General features: G+C 46.2%; 1 protein-coding gene across 1 annotated transcript in view; it reads left to right on the forward strand.

Annotated features, from left to right (window-relative positions):
* Positions 1 to 2,079: 2,079 nt before the first annotated feature.
* The window catches only part of PARVA (parvin alpha), a 61,726-nt gene continuing 51,596 nt past the window's right edge, over positions 2,080 to 12,209 (forward strand). Inside the window, exon 1 of the mRNA XM_033063189.2 lies at positions 2,080 to 2,282. Coding sequence (XP_032919080.1) covers positions 2,147 to 2,282 — 136 coding nt within the window. The 5' untranslated portion in view covers positions 2,080 to 2,146. The remainder of the gene's footprint in view (positions 2,283 to 12,209) is intronic.

A 12,209-nucleotide genomic window follows, 5' to 3' on the forward strand; every position in this document is an offset into this window, starting at 1 on the left:
TTTTTCCCCTTGTGATGTCAAACTGGCATAGTTGACGAGGCTATTAAATGAGTAATACTGTATTTATTATTAATTTACATATACAGAGAAATAGGAAAGATTCTGGGTCTTTTCAACAGTTTTGTGAGGGACTTGACAAATGCATGTAGAATTCTGACTGCCCTGTACTGCCCAGCCCAGTACCTGTTGCTCTTTGTGAGGTATCTGGCTTGTTCCTTCTCTATTTACCACAAACATAGGGGTACAAAGGCAGGCACACTCGTGCTTGCCAAAATGTTCTCTCTTCTGCTGTGCCCACAAAATCCTAAATTGACATCCATGTACAGATACTTGGCTCCAAAGGGAGATGCAGCTGGGTCACTGTTCTGTTTGCAAATGCCACAGATTTACAGCCATATTTTAAAAAGTGCTTGTGTATTGCTTGTGTATTTCTCCTTTTGAAACAGACTTTTATTGTAGTCTTAAAAATCATTCAAGCCTGTTCCATCTCCTAATACATACACCGTATGAGCAGTGCTTCTGCAAAAAGAGAATAATGTGTGAAATTGAGGGTGAAATTTGTGTAACTGGTGCTACAAACCAGAGAGCAAAGGTAAGGAAAGGATTGTGCTAAGGCTTGGGCTCATTCCTGCTTATAACTGACGGCAGGATGGATGAATTGAGTTTTTCTCCAGGGCACATACTAACTGCATGCAACAAATAGGCATTGATGTCTACCCCTCATCAGCTAACCAACGTTACCAGCTTGTAAAAACACAACAATTATTAGCTGATTTAGAAATATCCTCATGGTAATTTCATTTCACTTATTATGCCTAATGGATAGCTAGATATTTGCATGAAGTGTGTGTGGCTTTTTGCCTGAATTGTTAATCAAGTGATTAAGTGGTAAGTGAAAGTAGTGCATCCAGATGACATTAATGCTGTTCCAGTCCTGGATGCCTCCTGAACCAGTCACAGCAAATTATCTGTTTTAAACATACTTCTCCCTTAAGCTGCTCATCTGCAAATCAAAGCAGGCTTGGTATAGGCAATCTATCGTGTTAAGTCATCTTTCCTTCCACAGGCTGGAATTATTGGTCTGACTACAGCAGCTGTTTTGTTTTGTAGAAGTGGATATGAGGATGAAAACTGCTGGCAGAAGAGTTTTGCAGAATGTTATCTAGATGGAAATGTACGTAGTAAACTTGAAGTTTAACTTGCAGGAAACTATTTAGTGACACTTTATTACTTCATGAGTTCTTTTGTGTGTCCAGGTCTGGGGCCTCCAACACATGAGATGAATTTGATGGGGCACATCCAGAGGAGGTGCTGAGGGCTGGAGCACCTCTGCCACGGATACGGGCTGGGAAAGTTGGGGTTATCCAGCCTGCAGAACGCTCCAGGGAGACCCAGCAGCCTTGCAGCACCTAAAGGGGGTGACAGGACAGCTGGAGAGGGACTTCTTGCAAGGGCAGGGAGTGACAGAAGAAGGGGAAATAGCCTTCAGCTGGAGAAGTGTGGGTTTAGACAAGATGCTAGGAAGAAACTCTTTCCTGTGAGGGTGGCGAGGCTCTGGAAGAAGCTCTCCAGAGAAGCTCTGGACACTCCAGCCGCGGAGGTGCTCAGGGCCAGGTTAAACGGGGCTTTGAACAATCAAGTGTAACTGAAGGTGTCTCTGCCCATGTGCTAGATTATCTCTAAGACCTCTTCCAGCCCTGACCGCGATTCTGTTTTTCTACCGGCAGAAATACCTGGCAGCTGTGACCCTCCCATCCTTGAGGCGCTTCACCCTGGGGGCAGAGGACGAAGTGAACGGTGTGAGCCCTGACACTGTCCCCATCTCCCGTCACCTCTCGTGCCCCGTTCCCTGGCACGGTCCTGCCCTGGGTCACTGACCCCAGCCCCGGGAGTGCCTGCCGGAGATCGGGGCACAGCCAGCGCTGCCCGGCCCGGCAGCGGAGCGCCGAGGGCAGCGGCCCTCCCCGGCGGGAGGAGGGCGGGAGGAGGGAGGGAAGGAGCGGGAGAGCCGGGAGAGCGGAGCAGGAGCTGCCTCAAATGCTTGAAATAATTCCGCTTCCGTTCAGAGCCGGGAACAGCCTCCCACGGCACCGCGGCCTCGGAGCCGCCCGCTCCGTCCCGCAGCGCCGGCGGCCGCTGGCCCAGCATGGCGAGCTCCCCGCAGAAATCCCCTTCTTCCCCCAAGTCCCCCACCCCCAAATCGCCCCCCTCCAGAAAGAAGGATGACTCCTTCCTGGGCAAGCTCGGCGGCACGCTGGCCAGGAGGAAAAAAGCCAAAGAAGGTAAAAATTCCCAGGTTTACATATTTCCTGGGAGTTACCTTACTGTGGGGGGGGAGGAGACAGGGGGAGAGGAAAAGGCTCTGGGGAGCGGGAGGAAGGGGCTGGCGGGGAAGGACGTGCGGGGTGGGGTGGGCAGGCGAGCGGCGAGGGAGGAGCCGCTCCGGGGACACCGATCCGCGGGGCCCGCTCCCGGCGTGTGTGTGGGGCTGCTCCGGGGGTCTGTGCCCCGTGTGTGTGTGTGTGGGGCAGCTCCTGGGGTGTGTGAGGGGCAGCTGCGGGGGTCTGTGCCCCTTGGGTGTGTGTGGGGCAGCTCCTGGGGTCTGTGCCCGGTGTGTGTGTGTGGGGCCCGCTCCCGGGGTGTGTGGGGGGCAGCTCCTGGGGTCTGTGCCCGGTGGGTGTGTGTGGGGCTGCTCCGGGGGTCTGTGCCCCGTGTCTGTGTGGGGCTGCTCCTGGGGTCTGTGTGGGGCTGCTCCTGGGGTCTGTGCCCGTTGTGTGTGTGAGGGGCAGCTCCCAGGATCTGTGCCCCAGTGGCTGTGTGGGGCAGTTCCCAGGATCTGTGCAGCTCCCAGTGTCTGTGCAGCTCCCAGGATCTGTGCCCCAGTGTCTGTGCAGCTCCCGGGATCTGTGCCCCAGTGTCTGTGTGTGGGGCAGCTCTCAGGATCTGTGCCCCAGTGTCTGTGCAGCTGCCAGGATCTGTGCCCCAGTGTCTGTGCAGCTCCCGGGATCTGTGCCCCAGTGTCTGTGCAGCTCCCGGGATCTGTGCCCCAGTGTCTGTGCAGCTCCGGGGATCTGTGCCCCAGTGTCTGTGTGTGGGGCAGCTCTCAGGATCTGTGCCCCAGTGTCTGTGCAGCTCCCAGGATCTGTGCCCCGTGTCTGTGCAGCTCCCGGTGTGTGTCAGGAAGGCAGCAGCGCTCCCGCAGCAGGCCCCGCAGGCCTGGCAGCTCCCCGGGATTTTCCCCGGGCAGGATGTGCCCCGCAGTGGGTGCGGATTCCCAAAATCCCGGTGCTGCCGGCGCCGTGACTCACCGCGGGCGCTGTGCTGCTGTGTCCGCACACAGCGCTCTGTGTATTGCACAAATATTTAATGTTCATAGCGGCGGTGCTTCCTCAGCGGCTCCAAACGCACTTAGTAACCTTGTGCTAAGCGAAAAAACTTGAGCCCCACGACAGTGAGCCTTTGCAGAACGCCGAGCGTGTACAGCAGTCTGGTTCTTTGTCCGTATATGTGAATTAATTAATACCCACCCCCCCGCTGAACTTGCCTGTGTGAAATCCTATAAGAGAGAACTGGAATTTAACCTCGCTCACCCATCGTTTTCACTGCCGAACTTGATTTAAATGTGATGCAAATAGAGCCAAAGTAACAGCCACTTGAGAACAGTTTTTCAAGCAAAATTCCTTGGTTGTGAGTGTGAAGGGTATGAGGCTCAGCACGCTTGTTCCTCATGTGCACATGGGCATTTGAAGGTGGACACACACACACACACAGTGCTTCAGAGCAGCACCAGTGCTGAGGGCAAGGATGGCACAGCTGGGAGAGTGCAGCTCCTCATTCTGTAACTCTCACATCGCCTTTCTGTGATGTACAGCCTTGCTTTGCTGTTAAATCGACATTGTGCTCACATTATTTGGCTTTTTCTGCTCCTCACAGGTGGGCCAGATGTTGATGAAACAGTAAAGAATGACAACTCCATTAATTAACTACTTTTTAAAGTTGTTCTGTTAGAGTGTGTGTGGCTGTTAGCAACATTGAGCTAGCAGGTCTTCCTTGATAAGTCTATATTGTAGGTATGTTTGGTGATCTTTAAGTGAGCCTGTTTGTGGCAGTTTGGGTATGTCCATTATATTGTCATTATTATTATTTTTACTACTAAGTGCTTTTTCCTTAGTGAGCGATGTTTGAAGTCACAGATCTCCAGCAAACTGTTAGAGGCAGCAGTCACTTTTTATCCACAGTCTTGTAACCTTAGAAAAAGATGCATTCTGTGAAATCATGCCTTCTCATTACTTTAATGTATTACATTTATTGATTAAAACCTGCACCTGCCATTTCATTATCATTGTCTATCCTTTTGAAACTGCATTGTCCTTGTCTTTTGTGTTTCCCAAGTTTCTAAGGTCTATCTAAAAATAGCAGTGGTTCAGAGAGTTGGGGTTTTTAAATTAACTTTGTAAGGACTGTTATTTGCTGATGGAAAGAAATGTACTGAGTTAATTTCACCTTAGTATCCTTTTCAGTTGGGTGTTTGTTTGTGATATTTCTCTGGTGGAAGCAGATATAGAAGTGAAATTGATAGTATATCTTATCTTTCTGTTTATTGATTTATGGGGTTTAACACTTTCAGACGGCTTCAGCCTTTTCTTACTTCCTAATTTTTTCTCTACTAAAAATAAATACAAGTTTTCAAGCTATTAACGAGCATTAACTTGCTGGCTGTGGCCCATGTAGGTGTGTTTTGTTTTGTTTTTTTTTTTTTAAGGGCTATAGGTATTCTTGGAGCTTAGGTAGGAATTGCTTGTTTGTCTAGGATCTGAGCTTTGGTGGGTTTTTCCCTGCTTTAACAAACCTATGGCTGGTTTCCTATGGAGGTCTTGGTCACAGAAGTGCATGTGGTTATTCACCTGCTTACACACAGGATGTTTTGGAAAGTGCTCAGTGTAAGTCAGGATAAATGAGAGATAGCTGAAAATTTCCCCGTTTTTCAGTTGGTGTAAACTCTGCTATTACACAGAGGACAGAGGCATAGTGACTTTTTCCAGTGTTTTACCACAAGGGCTAAGAACTGGTGGTTTTTATAATGCAAAAATGTTTTATCTCTTGTAGGGACTATGCTGGTTACACTTTAGTGTCATCTCTGCTATAAATGTAGCTAACTGTAGTACATGATACACGATTACACACCTGTGGGTTTTGTATTTGTCATCAGCAGGTGTTTTGATTGTTGTCAAAATTACATTTTTGTGTACTGCAGCAATAGAGCCAGTGCCAGAATGCTTCACCAAATGAAAATCCTTCAGGATCTGAAGAGACTTTATGATCTATAGTAATGCAGATTATTCATGAATAGAGTAAAGTTTATGTAGCTTCAGGTGTAGCAAAAATAGTTTATAATACAACATAAAATGGGATTTCAGTATTGACATTAATTTATGTGCATAAATATATATAAAATACGTAGCAAACCATTGCTTATGAATTTCAAAGTTCTTGGCAATGGTAAGAGGTCCACCTGTGGAAGGGTGAGGGTAGCCTAGACAGGTGAAATGAATTCTTTAATATCAGAGCACAACTTACTGACCAAAACAAAGAGAGTAACCTGAGATTCTTGAGATGTCACATGACGTAAGCAAGGATTAGTCATACCATAAGACATATGTTAATATGGAAAACACATTGCCATTAAATGTTAGAGAGTATTTGATAAAATCATCTGTCACATAGAGCCTTAGTGTGGTTTTCATTTACAACATCTCATCACCAGGGGTGTAATTCAAGGATGAGAACATTGTGCTTTGGTCTTTCGTGTGAGAGCATCTGCAGCTGCATCTTCCAATGGAACATGCATTCTGTTAAGGTAGCAGAATTACAAATTTTTCACTGTGTTTGGAATTCATTAAATTAGCTTTTTAGGCAGTGAAAGAATTGTGAACTAAGAGTAGAATATTTGATGGCCTGTCTGCAAACTGAACTGAGGTGTGCAAAACTTATTTGTGGTTTTTAGTAAGATTCCATCCCCTTCACTGCTGAAAGGCGTTTGAGGGCTGGCCACCCCATATATGCTAGTGAAAGATCCAAGTCCTTACCTATCAGAAGTTCAGATACATGGTGGAGCTCATCATATGAGCCAAAAACCCCCACAAATTAGATTTTTGTAAGCTCCTTGAGTAGTCTGTACTGTGTACTAAACATATCTTTAAACACACATAAGCAGAGAACAGAATGGCCTTTTTTAAAAAGATGTGCGGGGGAGATTGTGTTATCTAATGAATTTTTCATGGTGGGTTTGGTAAGGTCATGTGTGATTGTTCTCCTTGAATTTTCCTGGCCTGGCAATTATAAACACAGAAGATTTGCTCTTCCTAATAGCTTACCTTAGTGGAGAATGTAAAGAATTGGCCCCTGACATGCTGATAAATCTGTGACACATTTGGGAACAGGGAGTGAAGTTCAGAATTGCTTAAATTGCAGAGGAGCAGATGGGAAACAGACAGCTTGGACCCGTCAGTTTGGTGGGGAGCAATTGTATGGGCTCAGTCAGGTTTCCAATTGATGTGACAACCATTTCAGTAATTTGAATGCTCTTCTGCCTAGTTTATTTGGGGATGGGCAGGAGAAAGAATGAATTTTCTGCTGTCCTCCCCTTATGATATTTCTTCTTTTTTGCGTCTTGTTTTGATTCAATTTTGATGTGTGAGGTCACAGTAGGCAGTGTGCCTCAGGGGAGAGTATGTTAACAGTGAAAAATCTTGTAAATTCTGCTGGGTTTTGATAATAACCTTAACTTTCTTAATCTTTTCTTCATGTGTTTTACGGAGTAACATGAAATCTGAAAAATCCTAGAGTACAAAGTAAGAGTAGATGTAGGGTGATGAAAGCTTTTCAGGTGTTTCACATTAAATGTTTGTCTTCCTGCAATCCATGAGTAGAAAGCTTTGCTGTGGGACTCACTGACAGAAAGATGATGCCTTGGTCTTGCTCTGGCCCTTTTCCTATGAAATTTATTTCTTGGTGTACAGGTATGAATGATGGAAATGAACCACTGGGTGCTGATCTCATACTGGTGTTTAGAGGATGGCATGTCCCTCCTGTGAGAAGGAGGACACAGGAAAGGCCAAGTGGATAAAATACTTCTGTGGAAGGAACGTGGGCAAACAGAAAAATATAAGGGAGGTCTGCTTGTTTTGTTTGTTGCCATTTTACTGCTTTTCAAGCCTTCTGAGCACACAGAGCTCCTCAGGAGGACAGCACCAGGGGGGTGTGGTGTGCTTTGCAGCCAAATTGCCAGGGATACGGTGTCTGGGGAGGCCTGTGCTGTGCTGGTGGGAAGGAGGAGAATTGCCTCTGGAAGCTGAACACCCACCTGTTGCTTAGGCTGGTGATGGCCCTGCAGATGCAGCTCCCAGCACGGATATGAGTGACAGCTGTGCCCTGCTTGAGGCTCTGCCGAGCTCTGCCCTTTTTATCCCCCTTTTTTAATAGCCTCTGGCTCCAGCTGGTGCCGAGAAAGACATGAAAATATTGTGAATGTGTTTCTGAATCTCAAAAGTAAAAGATAATCCTAATATTATTCCAAGAAGTTCATTGTTTCAACCAAATATTCATGTAGGGCCCAGTCTGGTTATGCTTAGTCCATGTGTTTCACATACAACTCAAATCTGCAGGAATCTGTGAATCCCAGTGCCAGCTGTAACCAGACAGGTTATTGGGTGTATACCAGAGCTCTGCTGTCCTGGTAGAGCTGAGTGTGTGCCTGCTTTACCTGAGTGCCTCCCTGCAGGTGCAGAGGGCTTGGATCACACAGGTGTAGATTGTGCTGCCAGTGTTGTGAACACAAGGCACAGCACTGCCAACCTCTTCCAGACAGGAGGCAAAGGAGAGGGGTGGTACTCACTGGAGGCAGCAGGAGCCCTGCATGCAGGGAGGGATGTGTGTGAAGGGAACACAGCCAGGCAGTGCGTGGTTAGCTGCTGAAACTTACTGCTGTGGGATGTTTTGGATGCCAGAAATGTTTTTTAAAAGGAGTGGGTCTGGGTGGATCTGCCATGTCTCCAGTGGCACACTTGTGAATCACATAGGCCACCACAGACATCTTATGTTCAGAAATCATTAAATACCCGTTGTGACATCTGTTAGGATTATGAAGCTGTTACGAAGCTTACACAAAATTCTGTTGGTTTGCCCTTCCCTGTTTGTATTGTAAAGAATTTCTGCCAGGTCCTAGGGCCCTGGGCTTTGATCCCCTGTTCTGACCCAAAACAGCCAGGAGTTCTACTGTTCTCTGACTACCTGCATGAGGGCAGTAGAGCCACTGAACTTCATCTTTCCATTTGACTTGCAAAAGCAGCCTGAATTACATGAGCAAGTCAGCTGCTGCAGAAGTATGCCTTTTATTTCCTGACTTTTCCCCATTTATGTAATTCCATTATCTGAGCTGAGATTTCAGCTAAAACTGAACATGCATTGGACAAGTGGTTGAAGAGCCTCCAGTGCTTTCAGACTACAGGGTAGAGCCAGGGAAAGGAAAAACAAACAAAACAAACAACAAAACCAGCTAGAGACAGCTCAGACTGATGAACCTTTGTTTTGGTGCTGTTTTTTTTCTCTACATCTCCAGATTTAAAGCTTGCATTCCCTTAGATCATCCTCATGAAAACATATCTCCAGTTTGCAGAGTGAAGGTGGATATAATCGAGTAGTGCTGTAGAACAAATAAGGGTGAAGTTTTCATCCTCAGTGACATGACTGAGCTGTCAAGAGAATCTGGAGTGTTAAAACTCTGATCTTTCCCATAGCATTTAAAGGAATCTGCCCTGAAGGTAAGAGAAGACCTAGAGACCAAGACTCTGTCTGAGAGAAAAATTCTCACTGGATTTGATTACTGCTTGTGGGCTTTGCATCTTCTGAAACCTCTCACCTTAAAGGTACCTGTACCTCTAAGTACAGGTCTGTGCTTCTGGAATTCTCCCTTGGACAGAGGGATGTATCCTAATTTTTATTTTCTTTCTTTAATGCCTTTCACAACCATTAATTGAGGCCCTCCCTGTCGACCAAATAGTTTAATACTGGGCTCTCTGCCTTTCTCATGGAGATTAAGATAAGGACAGTCCAGTTCATTTGTTATGTCACTGTATCTGAGATCAAGTGCTTCCTAATAACTTAATCCAGAGTTCTGCAGTCTTTTTCAGCAAAATGCTGGTGTTGCTGAAGGTGAAACGAGCAGTTGTGTGGATACAGTTCTTTGTGAAGTGAGACCTTAGAAAATCAGGGATTGAGGTGTGCCTGAAATTGTGTTGCTTTTCCATGTACTGCTTGTGTCCTGCTCCTTTTCCTCCCCACAGCCGTTCCAATGCAAACACAGTTGTTGTTGTATCCCTAGTGGTGAGGGGTTTTATCAGCTGGACTGCAACCAGCCCCAAAATGAGACACCCTTCAAGGCCAGGTGACATGCAGGTGGTGCAGCCAGCGCTGTGCTGGAAGCAGTGTGATGCCACTTTGCTGGAGAGAGGATGAGCTGCAAGGCTGTGCTTCACATCTTCACTTGCAGCTGTTCCAGATGTGGGGCTGGGGCTGAAGGTGTAACTTGCTCTCTGTATGCTCTGTGTGCCTTCTCCAACTATGAGCAGTTCTGTGCTGCTCTGGCGTGTATGGCTGCACTTGGAGAGCTCAGTGGCAAAGCCTTGCTCTCTGCATGTATCATCATGCATGTTCTGTTTGATGTGCTCATGCTTACTGATAGATAACATTACTTGGCTTGAATACCCTTGTCCCTGTTGGAATTGGGGGTGTGTGTGTGTCTGTGAGTGCACCAGTGAGTTAATTCACTTTAGTGACCAAACTGAAATACAAACAAAAGATGTCTTGGACCAAAAGCAAAATCAGATCAATAGCCTTTTGTGAATCCTTAGTCTACTCTGTAACTACCCCTTGAAAAGCTGTGCTCAGACCAGAGAAAACCAAGGGCCAGAAAAAAAGCAGGGATGTGACTGGTCAAGAGTGAGTTGTACTGGCAGAGCTGTATGAGGAAGATTAGCCACCATCTGTTCACCCACATCCTGCACCTGGCTCTAGACTGTGCCACTGTTCATCAAGCGGTGATCTTTCTCAAAACATTAAAGAATTGCAGGGTGAAATAACAAGGCTCTACAGTCTCCCAAATTCTCTGTTTTCCTTTCAGTTTTGTAGTAGTCCATGTGAAATAACTGCATGTGGTGCTATCAAATGTTCTTATCATATAAGTGGGTCTAATAAAAATTAGAGAGCACATAGGTCCTGACTTAGCTATACTGCTTTCTTTTTAATCTTTGCACTTCTCTTCCTGACTTCTTACTGAGCTTTGTGTCAACCATGGTTGACAGTGTTACTTAGATAATTCTTTTTGTGTAAGAAAACACCTGGAATATGAATTTCTGTGAGTCATTCTTGGTAGTTGCAGTCTTGGTTAAGTCCCTCTGGCTTCTCTGATTCCTGCTTAGCATAGAGCTGCTCCTGTTCTTTTCCCTTCCAGTGGAGTACTAGAGCAGTCTGTGGCACTGACCCAGTGATGGGTGATACTGGCCTTTATTCACAGTGAAACCTGTGAAATCCCACTTGGGAAAAGGGACTTGAGGAGGAGAGGGGGTGCAACAATTGTTGGTGAGCACTGGTGCCCATCAGAAGCTCTGGGCACAGAAGGGTGGGATGGAGAGAGAAGCAGCTCCAGTCCAGTAGTGATTTCCCAGACATAAAAATACAATCTCACACTGCAAAAGCTGTGAAAGAATAGAAAACTCCAAATGTAGCCTAAGCATTAGCATTTCCTGAATGTTCCTTTAACATAAGGTTCATAATTTTTCAATGGAATATGTGTTCACAGGAAGAAGAAGTCTGCCACCACATCTGTGTAAATCTCCTTGGGAGTTGCCAGCTCTTTTCCACTGGCCGTGTTTCTTTATCATGTGCTTTGCCATGTTCACAGCTACTAAAAACACCCCGAACTCCGTGTTACAGTGATGGTCCCTATTCACACAGCATGCAGGCAGTGACTACTGGGGTCTGTTCTGTTAGGATTCAGCACTCCAGCTCCTCATTCACTGCAGAGGGAGAGCTGAAGTTGTTTCTGGGGCCATTTCTGGGTTGTAAGAGGCGCGTGCCAATGCGTCAGTGCCACCCTGCAGCTGCACCTGCAGCTCTGTGGCCCGGGGTGTGTTGTTGGCCTGGAGTCACAGTCTGAAAGGCTGGGTGTTAGTGATCACAGGCTGTGGCTGAACACCTTCCTGGCCCAGGGACAGGCAGGTATCACCCTCAGCAAACAGCTGGATGGGCGCAGGCAGCCTGCACTGCATGTGTGCTGCAGGGCTGGCACTTCAGGACAGCACTTCCCAGACAAGAATGCCTGAATTGCCATGCCCTACTTACCCAACTGTGAGCTGGATTAGTGAAAGGGAGAGTTCAGACAGAGAAGTATTTTGGGTGCATTCAGTGGGAGAAGAGATGTTTTCTTTTGTGTCTGTACAGGTGGTCCTTTTGAAGCCAGCCAAAATAAGCTTCCTCACCTGGGTAACGGCCTGAATAGGTTGGCAGGGTGTGAATCCATGTTCAGCACATGTGAAGAGAAGTGTAACAGTTTTCCAGTGCACAGCCTTTCATTTATTTTTTTCTTAGCAAGTTTTTTCTTTGGCCATCGAGTTAGGCTGAGGCCTAATTTTTTTTTTTTCTTTTTTTTTTTTTTAACCGTAGGCAGTTCTAAAGTAGCAAGCTATTAATAGTGAAATATTGGTTTAGAAGAACACTAATGCACAGGGGATTCTAGAGCAAACGAGGCAATGCTGTCAATGGTTCAGATTGTTCTTAATTACAATAATGGCATTATAGGAGCTGCAGTTGCTGTCGGGCACAAAAGAAGATAATGATAATGTCAGAGTGCTCAGAGTAAATGCAGTATAATGTATTGCAGTGCTGAATTCAAAAGATGATATGCCTAACTTGTCGTCAGAGTGCATGAAGAAGAAGAATGGTAAAAGGTCAGAACACTTTTTGTTGTAACTCGGTAGTTCAGGGGTTTGGATTTTGTGGTTTGTTTGGAGTTTTTTGTGGCCTATGCTTTCAGGCTTAAGAAGAAATGTCAGGTCTTACATGTTTAAATGATAAGTATTAATTTTATTAGATGGTGTGATCACATCTGTCCTACCCACTTGGAATAAAGGACATCACTCTTGCTGTGAGATGGA

This window comes from Catharus ustulatus, chromosome 6 (assembly GCF_009819885.2).
Source record: "Catharus ustulatus isolate bCatUst1 chromosome 6, bCatUst1.pri.v2, whole genome shotgun sequence".
NCBI classification, from domain to species: Eukaryota; Metazoa; Chordata; class Aves; order Passeriformes; family Turdidae; genus Catharus; species Catharus ustulatus.